This window comes from Typopeltis vanoorti, chromosome 12 (assembly GCF_054136105.1).
Source record: "Typopeltis vanoorti isolate ZY-2024b chromosome 12, IOZ_Tvanoo_1.0, whole genome shotgun sequence".
NCBI classification, from domain to species: Eukaryota; Metazoa; Arthropoda; class Arachnida; order Uropygi; family Thelyphonidae; genus Typopeltis; species Typopeltis vanoorti.
This window is the reverse complement of record NC_143560.1, coordinates 40,191,478-40,204,542: the sequence shown is the minus strand read 5'-3', so window position 1 is coordinate 40,204,542 and position 13,065 is coordinate 40,191,478. Positions and strand designations below refer to the sequence as shown.

The following is a 13,065-nucleotide window of genomic DNA, read 5'->3' as shown; positions in this document are numbered from 1 at the left end:
TAAAGAGTGCATAAAATTAGACCATATAAAAATGAATTAATTAGTTAAGAGCTGGGTATTTACAATGTACATGAAAGATCAAAGAATATAAAGATAATAAATGGAAAGAGCATTTATGATATATAGAATGAAAAGATATCGCCAACCAAAAGAAGTAGATAAATATAGACCAGAGAGAGAGAGCTGCAAGATGGAAAAAACCAGTGAAACCAGAACAGGCAAATACCTAATCCTTGATAAGAAGAAAAAGTATATTGTAAGAAGCTGAGTTAATAATGAATTATCCATGTTAATCCTACTTCACAGCAGTGAAATCTTATTTACCATATCCTAATAATTTTAGAACCTTAATAATATTAAGGTTCACTGAAAAATGCTGAGTGCAGTTAAGTTTGTGCTTATATTTGACAATTTGCAGTAGCTTTATACATATCAGTAAATTTGGGGTGGGGGGGGGGATTGTCTTCTGTCAAAAGTTTATGAAAATCTAAATACTAAGATTTTGTAATGAAACATAAAAAGAAATAAATGAAATATTTAATATAAAATTTAAAATATGGTGTATGTTAATATGGAACACATTATATAATATCTCATTAACCTCTCTCTGAATGTTTCAGTTGAGATCCTATCTCATTGATAGTATTTTGACGCAGATAGCTGTTTTAGAACAACTACAAAGGTTTCTTGAGTATCTTTCCATTACAGAACCCCCTCCTGCTAAACCTGATCTTATAATTGAACAGGTATGTATGTTTATGCTTTAAAATTCATTTACTGAAATGGTCATTTATTGTTTTTTTTAAATGGCAAAACTCCATTATTGGTTATCCTTTGCCTTTACCTCTCTCCTACACAAAGATGTATCCTTCATCTTTATTCTTTATTCATACAGAATAAAGTCTATAGCTCTTAGCCTTTCTGTTACATAGTAATGTACATGATATTGTTATTAATATTATTAAGACTTACATAAATTCACTAGACTCACTGTAGGTAGATTCATTCATCCAGTAACATATCTGCCATATTGTAACTCAAATTCATTTACAACACATTTCAATAACAGTTCACTCATTCATTAATTTTCACATAAAACCTTTATTCCTCATTCTCTTTCTACCGCACTTTTAGACAGGTTCCAAGGATGGTTTGCTTGAACATATTTAATAAAATTTTACATTTCTTCTGCTTCTTTCTCTGCTGCTGGATATAGGTCACTATAAATTTCTAGTTATTTCTGTCCTTAGCTAATATCCACCATCTCATGGTAAGCCTTTGTAGATCATCCCTTCATCTTACTCTCTAGCAACCTTTTCTTCTCTTGGTATCCACTCATGGCTTAATTATGTTCATCATGAATCTGTTAATCTGCTAATTATTGGTATATCCATTTCCATTTACATGCCTTACAGTGCTTCACAACAGCTCTACTCCAGTCATTTCTCTAATTCTATCCCTTTTTGTTATGTGGACAATTTTTCTATCTGCTCTATTGGGCCACACATAACCTTCTTCCTGTTTTTTAGTTGTCATCTATGTCTCACTTTTAAAAGAAAGCTATTTTACAGCTTTATTTTAAGACATACAAGTAAATCTACTAACAGATAATCCTTATGCAATAAAAATATTTTGTTTCCTGGGGTGCTTAAGGGTCAAATCTGTATAACTGAGAGGAGAGCCTTTAAAAGAATGCAGAGAACCGACCAGGGCTTCTGACCTAATGTCCAATCCTCACCTTCTCTTGGTGCACCCTGTTGGGTATCTACCTGGATACTGCATGAACGAGGATGGGCTGGCAATTTGGGATTTAGCTGACCAAATTGTATTCTTATTGGTTAAACCAAAATAAAAAACGATGGTACAACATGACAAAATTTAATACCCTGGGGTGTCGCCCGGTTAAACAAGGCCCCCGTTGTTTTCATCAGGGAACAGGGCGAACAGCAAAAAGTCAGCTACTGGAACAAATCTGAAAACACACCCCAACTCAACATCACCAGAGTTAAAGATCGATACTATCAGCATAAGAAGCCTGAATGGCAAAGAAATGGAGCTAGCTAAGGAATTAGATAAGTACCAGATCGACATAATAGGGGTGACTGAAACAAAAAAGACAAAAACTGGTGAGATCTTTCTGAGCAATAAATACAAAATGTTGACAATCAAGGAAAAGAAGGAGTAGCCATAGTATTCAACACAAAATACGAGGCTAATCTTCTTGAATGGCAGGCTGTCTCAGGTAGAGTGATGTGGGCAAATATGAGAATGGGGAACTGGACAATGAGACTTATTTGTGCCTATGGTCCCACAGAAGGTTCTACTAAGGTATAAGTGGAGGAATTTTTTGAGGCTTTAGAGAAAGCAACTAACACAATGAAAAAGGAAAAGTTGGTCCTTGTTGGGGATCTGAATAGCAGAGTAGGAAATGATTGTTAGACATACAAAAATATTTTGGGAAAATTTGGAGAAAAGAGCAAAGCTAATAATAATGGAAAATACCTGTTGGATTTCTGCTCAGGACATGGACTAGTTATTACTAACACCATGTTCCAACATAAAAATGTGCACAAATTCACATGGAGAGAAACGACAAGGAATAAGAAAAGTCTCATTGAATATGTTATTGTTGATAGTGATGTTTTCTCCCTGGTGCAGGAAACCAGAGTGTACAGAGGATTTGAAATTGGAACCAATCACTATTTAGTCTTGAGCAGGATAAAATTGAATTTCATATTGAAAAGAATAACATGTAAGAAAGTTTTAAAGTGAATAAAAGTTGAGCAGCTCTCAGATGTGAACTGTAGGCTAAAATACACAAAGATTATTGAAATAAAAATGAAAGAGTTTGAGAACAGGAACTAAACCTTCGATATTCAGTGGCAGGCCTTGAAGAAAACCCTGACTGATTCAGCCAGAGAGGCATGTGGTGAGGTTGTCTGCAAGGATAGAAAAATCAGGACTCCATGGTGGACACAGGAAGTTAAAGAGGCAGTGAAGGAAAAGAAATCATATCAAAATTTCCTGGCAAATAAGTCAGCTTTTTGCTCTTAGAGAATACAGAGACAAATACAAGAAAGCAAAACACTGTGTAAAACTAGCTAAACAAAAGTCATGGGAGAACTTTTGCAAGAACAAAGAAAATAAATATCAAGAAGGTGTTAGGATATTCTGGAGGTTGTTTAAGAAGCTTAGAAATGGAGGAAAGAGTGCTGTAAAAGGAGTTAGAGATGATAAAGGTGACTTGAAAACAGGAGAAAAAGATATCCTTGAAGTATGGAGTAATTACTTTGAAAAATTGCTAAATGAAACAAGCAGTGATGACAGCATAGTGGTAAAAAACACTGACCGGGCATGCAGTCAGGAATACATATCCATACTTGAAGTAGAAAAAGCCATCAAAAGTTTGATATGTGGAAAGGCAGCAGGAGTAGATGATATTTGGCTAGAAATGCTGAAGTATGGTGGTATAAAAGTCTTATAGTGGCTGCACTGCATAGTTCAGAAAGCCTGGACAGAGGGACGAATTCCTGATGATTGGAGTAGAGCTCTCATAGTACCCATATATAAAAAGGGAAATAAAACTGCATGTGAGAATTACAGAGGTATTTCCCTACTGAGTGTTCCTGGCAAGATCTATGCAAGTATACTTGAGAAACGGTTGAGAAGAATTGTGGAAGAAAAGCTTGGTGAAGAACAAGCTGGATTCAGGCCAAACAGAGGCTGTCAGGATCAGATCTTCACTCTACAACAAATAGTCGAGAAAGCATGGGAATATAACAAAGATCTGTATTTAAGTTTTGTTGATTTGGAAAAGGCATATGATAAGGTGCCAAGAGAGAAGCTATTCAATATGCTGCAGTTATATGGTGTCAATGGGGCATTATATCAAGCAATACTTAGTCTTTATTTGAGTTGTAAATCACCAGTTAGAAATGAAGGAAGTACAGAAAGATGGTTTAATGTTAAATCTGGTGTGAGACAAGGATGTACATTATCCCCTCTGTTATTCATTATCTATATGGATCACATTATGAAGGAAAGTGGTATTAAACATGATATCAGAATTGAAGATGTAAATGTCAGCTCTTTGCTTTATACGGACGATGTTATACTTCTAAATAAATCCACTACAAGCTTACAAGATTCCCTGACTAAATTTAATAACTAGTGTAATAGATATGGTATGAAGGTCAGCAACAAAAAGACAAAGACAATGAAAATAGGTAGAATTGTTGAAAATGTCAACTGTGTTTTGAACGGAGAACCTGTGGAACAAGTAAAACATTTCAGCTATTTAGGCACGATTTTTACTGAAGATGGTAAATTAAATATGGAAATAGACAACAGAATCAACAAAGCTGGTATGATAGGAAGTCAATTGAATAAATTCATATGGAATAAGAGAGAAATTAGTCGGAATACTAAATTAGCTGTATACTAGATAGTGTTCAAACCAGTTTTAACTTATAGATCTGAGAACTGGGTCAGAAATAAAACACTTGACCAAAGACTAGAGACCGCTGATATGAGAGTCCTGAACAGATGGCATCAATGGCAATATCATATTAAAAACGAAGATATTAGGAAAGAACTTGACATTGTCGGCATCCAGGAATGCGTTAGCAGAGCTAATCTCAGGTGGTATGGTCACTTAAACAGAATGGGCGAGGAAAGATTAGCAAAATAAGTGTTCTCTGCCAGGTTGGCAGGAAAACGACCCAGAGGAAGGTCAAGATATAGGTGGATTGATATACGGTACAATGTGCCTTAGATGATAGAATTATGAGATCTGATAATGATAATATTGGAATCTTGACAAGTAATAGACTAATTTATAGGAAAATTGTAGATAGGAAGTTAGTAATGGTGTAAATTTTTCATGTAGTACTATCATATCCTGTACACCCCTTGAGGGTACATGTCAGGAATTTGATGATGATGAGTGTGATTCTTCAAATATCTTATTTCTAAAAATGAACTAATTGTCCAAGTAAAATATAGTTATCTACAATTTTCATTCAGTTTGATTTGAATGTCTTTATTATGTTTGATTTAATTAATTATTATTTAATTATGTTAATTCATAAACCGTTTTATTTCTGCTTTCTCTGTCATGGTCAAGCATTTTTTGAACTTCTTTATTTTTTGCTAACAGAACAATGTCATCTGCAAAACATAAATGATGTAGATTTCTTCATTGATAGTAATGCCATGGTTTTCCCATGATGCATCCTAGACTACTTCTGCTGTAACTGATTTGGATAGGTGATATGAAATACTAGCATAGCATACAGAAGTAGTTACTGTATGTGGTTTACACATAAATCTTTTTATTTTAGCAAATATTAGTAATTTTAGTAATTATTATTGTAAGCATTTTACTTACTATGTGGGTGAGTGTGTTTGTTTGTGAATGCTAATATGCACTATCATTTCAAATGTATTTTACATGGTACAGATGCATATGGGGGGAAAAATGGCAGCAAGGCTTCCTTGTCACTGAGTTTAGTATGAAGGATTTCATACAGTGTAATTGTGTTCAGTTGCTAAGAGTGATGGGCTTATGATGTAGATTTCTTTACTATCAATGACATTACTATATGTCATGGTTTTCCCAAGATTTATCCTAAAGACTTCTTCTGCTGTAACTGATTTGGATAGGTGATATGAAATACTAGCATATTATACATAAGTAGACGTACTACTTCATACCATAAACCCATCACTAAGCGTGACGGGTTTATGGTGTGAGAGTGGTGTGTGTGTGTGTCGGAAATGTTAAATGAGCAAGCACAAGAAATGTGAGTCATGCCAAAGTGGGAGAAATAACTAATATTAATGATATAAAGTAGGATGATGAAAGTGTTGTAGAGAATGTAGTGGAAAGAGTGAACAATAGTGGATGAGTGAATGAGAAAGAAGTGGCTGAAGATAATGTGGATGATGGGATGACAGTGAGGAGAGAAATAGTGAACTTACGTGGAGTCCTTCACTGGACAAAATGTTAGCTTGAGTGACTGGAGAAGCAATTGGTGTGTAGTACAGCAGGAAGGAGAATGAAAGAAAAAGTGAATGGGAAAATTATGAAAATGCAAGAAACTGCAAGTGAGAAGGTGTTGTATAGAGATTTAATGATAAGAAGTGTACTTAATGATAAAGAAACAAATGCATGTTTCCCAGGTATGAAGATAAAGGACGTTAAAGAAGTTGTTAGTTTGCAGAGGGTAGAGGTGAAAGAATTGCTTGGTTTGGCTGACACGAATGATTTTCAAGGTGAGACATATATACAGCAAGAGAAGATATAAAAGAGTTGCTGATAGAAGCAAAAAAAAAGAAGTGTGAGAAAGTAAAGACTGTGCATCTGCTGCACCAGTATGATAGGACTGAATTGAAAACAGGGTATGTGATTGCTAATGAGTCAATGAGAAAATTGTGCAAGAGGAATGGTGTGCAGTTTATAGATGTATAGAATGAATGTGATAAAAGAAAGAAAGAACTTGAATATGCCTGATAGATTGCATTTGAATCATTTTGGAGTTGAATGTTTAGAGAGAGAGAGAGAGAGAGTGTGTGTGTGTGATTCAGTGAGAAGTTGGAAGATGAAAATCAAGGAAACCACACATGCCGGTCACTGAATTAGAAACTTTTATTTAATACTGCATTGGACTTCCTTCAGCCTGAATTGCAACACATGTGCAGTTTAGCATAGATTATATAAGGTGCTGGATTGCATCTACATCGTACCAGGGGTTCACCAGACAGTGCTTTAACTGGCTCCCATTTGACAGAAGAGGACTTTGCTTCGGAATCTGTTTTTCTAGCATCTCACATACATTCTCAATAGGGTTCAGATCCACACTTTCTGTTGGCCAGCGAAGATGGTTGAAGTCACTATAATGCTCTAGTACTGAAGCACTGCTGAACAATTCTTTCACCATGGACAGTAGCATTGTCATCCATGAAACAACTGTCACCTGCTGGATTAAAAATTCAACATTGCAGGATGGACTTGATTGGCAACAATGTTCAGATATTTCTTGGAGGACAGCCAACCTTCCAGCAATATCAGGGTCCCATTCTGTACCAACAAAACATGCCCTGCACCATGACATCACCTCTAGAATCTTGAGATGTGTTTACAAGGTAAGCTGGGTTCATTGCTTCATGGGGATCCTGCCAAACTCTCCACCTACATTGTACAGTCAAAGTGTACCATGACATTTCAGACCACATGATTTTTTTTTCAGTCTTCCAGTGTCGTCATGGTGTTCCTGACACCACTGTAGATGAACTTTATGGTTCTTCACAGGAATCAGTGAAGGCTTGCAACTACCAATACTTACCTTCAGTTCCCTGTGCATAGTTTGGTGAGATATGAGTCGAGAACAGCTTTCATTAAATGCTTCAGTCAATTGCTGCACACAGGAAGTTCTGATTGTCCATATGAGCCTTCTTAGACTATGGCAATTTCATTCCTAACAGACTGTCTTATGAACACAGTTATGCCTCTTAGACAAGCAATGTGGGTTATTTTCCACCTGGAATATCTCATCTTTTGAGAAAGCAATCAGCTCTGCTGTTCACAAAATCATGGCTCAAGACAGACAGGCACCCACAAGAAGCCCTTTATTGAACTCTGAACGATTCTTTGCTTTTCCCATTGTGATCAACACTATTGACAATTATTAACCAACATCATTCTTAAATAGTTGCTTAGAACACATGGTGGTGCACATGCCCTAGTATTTTGCATATAAGCTGTGTAAGTGATGTTTACATACATCTATATAAAGGTTTCTAATTTGGTGGCCAGGTGTAGAAGTATGGAAGGGGGGGGGATGCAGTCAAGTGTGTGTTCAGCCACCCTTGGGACAAATGAGTGCGTGTGTAGAAATTATTATTCAATGTCATATGAGCATTGCATAACACCATTTCCAACCATTCAGGTATCAAATCAGGGTTTGGAGGATGCTAGCATCATCCTTAGTAGACACGTGTTGCTCACATAAGTCTTTATTTTTAGTAAACATTGGCGTTATTGTTAAATATAATTGGTGTCATTTTCTTTATTTTTGACTGTTGTTAAGTGTGTTGTTTAGTTATTTCAAAAGCTTACTACATCGGTGTCATAATGTAGAGCTCTATTATTTCAAAAGCATTCTACATTATTTCAATGATGCATATGAGAAAAATGGTGGCCAAGAAGTTGATGTTGAATGATATTAATATGCAGGATTTAGTATGATGTAGCATGTGTTTAATGTATTTATTGCCAAGAGTGAATGGTTTGTGATACAAGAATGAGAATGGAGAGAACATTTGTCATGTCAGGAGTGGATGAATGAAGTGACTGATATTAAGGATATAAGGCAGGATTGTGAAAGTGTTGTGGAGAATGTGGCAGAAGCAGCAAATGATAGTGCACAAAATATGAATGAGAGTTTGAAGGAAGTGGATGATGAGATGCCAGCATGGAAAGAAATTGCATGCTTACATGAACTCCTTCACATGTGCTCGGGTGACTGGAGAAATTATTGTATGCAGGTTTGATGAAAAGTGGTATACGTGATGAGAAAGTGACAAAAGCATGCTTTCTGGGTGTGAAGATAAAGGATGTTGAGCGAAGCTGTAGGTATGCAGAAGAAAGAAGTGAAGAAGTTAATTGTTTTGGCAGGCACAAATGATTTGAAAGGTGAGAAATATGCATTGAGAGGATATGAAAAAGGTTGTTGGAAGAAGCAAAAATGAAGAGTAAGAAAGTAAAGATAGTGAGCCTATTGCCTCAGTATAACAGGATAGAAGAAGGGTCATGATTGTCAATGAGAAGATTGTGTGGAGGAATAGTGTACAGTTTATAGATGTGTGTAGTCAATTTGTATATGCCTGATGGACTGCACTTGAATGGTTTTATAGTTAGATGCTTGAAGAAATTGTTGTTTGAGAGTGTGGAAGTGCAAAAGCAAAGCAGGAAAACTAGAGATATAGGGGGGGGGGGGAGCAATCAAAAATGTGTCTAGCTGTCCCTGGGACAAATGAGTGTTGAGTGCAGGAATGACTGTGAGGAAATAGCCACCTCTAGGATAGATAAGTATGAGCACAGGAATGATTGCGAAGAGCTGGGTACAGTTTCCCAGGTTTTGAATCTGAATGGACAGGTAATGACATTATGTAAGGGTAACTGTGCACCCCAAGGGGATGTTGAAATGCATGTATACGAATGCGAATGCTAGAACCATCAGAAATAAAGGAGAGGAGTTTTTTCCTTGGTCAGCTTGATGGAAGTTTTTCCACTTGGTTATACTATAAATTAAAGATGAAATTATATTCTTGGTTTAATACTTTATCCAAGTGTAAGCAAACAAAGTTTGTACCTGAAGTATTTTCAGGACTGAGAAACTCATATATAGAAGCTAATGACTTCACCATCACTTGCTTTAACATCCCATAATGCAAAGCACCTATCCTTATGGACATGTATAATGCTATGCATTATGGGAAGGGTCACTACCCAGACCAGTTTCGACATTTATTGAGTTATTGAGGAGACCTCAATAATCAGCAGGAGCTTCTGCTGTTAGACCTGTTAAAACAAGAGCATCAGCTTGTAACATCCCTTTATGGTGCAAATGCAACTCATCAAACTTACATCCCTTCTTCCTCATTTATTCCATCTACTTTGGAACAGCCTTTCCCATGATGTATTGTCATGGGAAAATGTCAGCTAGTTTCTTCTTTCTCAACCCTTATCTGCAACTTGCACATGGCACTGATGTGCTATTGGTTCTTGTACCTTTCATGTGTGGGATAAAAAAAAAGAGAATGACATTCTATACACATGTCCATACCACCATAATCATTTTTCTTTGGGTTTACTTATTACTGAAATATGGCAGTGTAATTCTTCTCTTATCTCCTGCTTGGTTTCATTTAATTTTATTCCATCCTGTTTTATTTATTTTCTTCAAACACTTGTTTTCAGAGCTTGTCAATTTTTGTTCTTTCATCTATTTGATATCTTGGGTTATCAACTAACAACCATAAAGAACTGTGAATAATACTATTGGGCTATGTATTTTGATTTTAACTTCTTTGGAGAGAGATGTATTTTTTTTAACCTGTCTGTGATAAAAAGTGTCTGAGTAATTGAATTTTTAACCTGTTCCAGTTTATTTCTTTCCACCTCTAATTTAGGTTTTTCTCCATTTCTACCTACTGCCATTATTTTGGTGTTACTAAAATTTATCTGTACACAATAAAAACCTAGAGTTTATATATTCTGTCATTAAGTTTGATATTAACTTCCTTAATAATGTGGTTAAAAGCTTGAAAGAACTACTGACACAAAAGAAAGAATCAAAAATTCTTGTTTGAAAGATACTTCATGCATAAACTTTGTTTGTTTATGCTTAGGTAAAGAATTAAAAGAAAAATATAATGAAATGAAAATAACAAAAGCCATGTTTGTACTATGAGTATGTAATTTCTTTATAATAACCAAAAGTGTTTCTTTTTAAATTCATGCACATTTAATGCTGTTTGAAATAAAACAAGAAAATATGTAAGTCAAGTAAACAATTTAATTTCTTTGAAAACAAATATATATCTCCTCTTGTCAAAAAAAAAAAGAGAAAAACTGCATAAAAAATGCACAGTTAAAAACATAAAAAATTATTGATGTATTATTATTATTATAGGTTCCTGAGTCCAAATGCAATGAGGTGTCTGACCCATCGCAAGAGGCACACACACAGACTAACCATTGTTCATACAATACCCATCATGCCTCTCCTTAAACTCATTAACTGTCAGAGCGATAATGAACACATCTGGCAATCCATTACAGTCATTCACTCTCCAAGCAATAAAATCTACTCCTCATACTCTTATACAATTTTCAGGGATGAATCCTTATTCTCTCTCTCTGCTCATCATGGAGATGGAAATGTGACAAAAAGAACCTAAAGAAACAAGACTAACCATATAAATTGATGGAAAGAGATAAGAGAGTGCAGAAAAGGGTTGTATATTCCTCCTGTCATGTATTAATGAATTCTTTCAACCATGAGTTTGGAGTTCCATAGCAGATTTGACTTGTGTTGAGATTTTTTTAAAGACCACTAACCTATAGTACATTTAATACCCTAGGTGTAATAAGGGGTAGACAGTCTGGGAATCTTGCTCTAAAGAAAAAAGCATGAAACACTTCAAGCTATTCAGGCCTCCAATAAATAGAGCGGTATGGCTAAATGCAAAATGGCTACCATCTAAGGACTTCAGAAGTATCTACATTCAGAAGCATTTGTGAAAACAACTTCACAAACCCTGGTTTAAATTAGAGAGAGAGAGAGACTGTTTTTGGAAGCATCACGAATTCTACAGAACACAGTTAACTGTAACAGAACCAATGGTATGATTTTACATAGAGTTTGGTGCACCTCCCTATCTACCCATCAACATTGACAACAGGAATTATTATTATTATTATTATTATTATTATTATGGGCAACTCCAAGGAGTCGACAGACTCATCGAGGGAGGCCCTAACATCATGTCAAGAATAACCATTCGACATTCACACAGTATCTATCATACCTCACCTTGAACTCATTCACAGTCATGGCACTCACAACAGGCTCTGGCAGCTTATTCCACTCATTCACCACTCTCCAAGTAAAAAACCTAGCTCTAACACCCTTGCTAACCACATTCTTGCCCAGCTTCCATGTATGGCCCCTAGTCCTCCCACCACCAGTTCTATTCTCAAAAATATCTTCTGAATTAATCTTATAGAAACCCTTCAGTAATTTGAATGTCTCAATCATATCACCCCTTTTCCACCTATCAACCAATTTCTGCAACCTACAAATCTCCAACATGTTCTCATAAGGTTCATTCCATAGACCTGCTATCATCTTGGTCACTTGTCTCTGGATCCTCTCCACCTCCTCCCCATCAAGAAGAAACCCTGGTGCCCATATCTGGGCACAGTAGTCTAGATAGAATCTTATCAAGGCTCAATACAGAGGAACAATAACTTGTTTGTCTCTGCTTGTTAAAGTATTTTTCAGCAACCAAGTGATTTGATGAGCTGATTTAGCCACTTTTGCGATGTTCCCCCTAAACTTCAACTCCCTATCCACCAACACTCCCAAATCCCTAGCCTCATCAATCTCCTGGAGTACGGTTCTACCAATGTGATATACTGCTGCTAATCTTTTCACCCCAAAATGCATAACCTTACACTTTGCTACATTAAATTGACATCCATTTTCCTTAGCCCAGTCCTCCAAACTATCCAAATCATCTTGCAAAATTTTGACATCCTGTGCACTCACTATTGCTCTATCCAACTTTGCATCATCAGCAAACAAGTCATCACTTCCTCTCAAATCCTTTCCTATGTCGTTAATGAACAAATTGAAAAGTAGTGGTCCAAGAACAGAACCCTGTGGCACACCACTAGTCACAGGCCGTCTTTTGGACTCTAATCCTGAATAAACCACTCTCTGATATCTCTCCATCAACCACCCTCCTATCCATCTCACCAACCCTGTATTCATCCCCATATGCTGCAGTTTACTGATTAGAATTCCATGTGGTATTCTGTCAAAGACCTTAGCAAGGTCCAGTAGAATCAAACCCATTACCCTTATCCAGTTCAGCGGTCACTGTGTTATAAAACGTGAGCATGTTACTGAGGCATGATCTACCCTTCACAAAACCATGTTGTCCCCATACAGTATCCCATTTACATCTATCCAATCCTGTATTTTTCTCTTGACTAATTTCTCCAAGACCTTGACAACGATTCCTGATATGCTGATCGGTCAGTAATTTACAACAGCAGACTTGGAACCTCCTTTACACAGTGGAACTATTTTCCCCTCTTTCCACCACTTGGAACTGACCCAGACCCGAGGCTCAAATTAAACAAAATGGTCAAGGGCACTAACAATTCTTTAGCCGCTTCATGTACAACACGAGTCGTACGCTTCATGTACGACTTCATAAAAACCTCTGATAATGCTAGTTTGAGCTAGCAAAACACTGGCTTGTAAATAA

The 13,065-nt window shown here is 36.3% G+C and overlaps 1 protein-coding gene and 1 long non-coding RNA gene across 2 annotated transcripts in view; both read left to right on the top strand.

The window, feature by feature from the left end:
* Positions 1-13,065, top strand: part of LOC150100726 (zinc finger MYND domain-containing protein 10-like) — a 91,392-nt gene that overhangs the window by 78,247 nt on the left and 80 nt on the right. The window contains exon 8 of the mRNA XM_090401871.1: positions 621-746. Within this exon, the coding sequence (XP_090257997.1) occupies positions 621-746 (126 nt within the window). The remainder of the gene's footprint in view (positions 1-620; positions 747-13,065) is intronic.
* Positions 627-13,065, top strand: part of LOC150100725 (uncharacterized) — a 36,616-nt gene continuing 24,177 nt past the window's right edge. The window contains exon 1 of the long non-coding RNA XR_016549175.1: positions 627-746. This is a non-coding gene — a long non-coding RNA (uncharacterized LOC150100725). The remainder of the gene's footprint in view (positions 747-13,065) is intronic.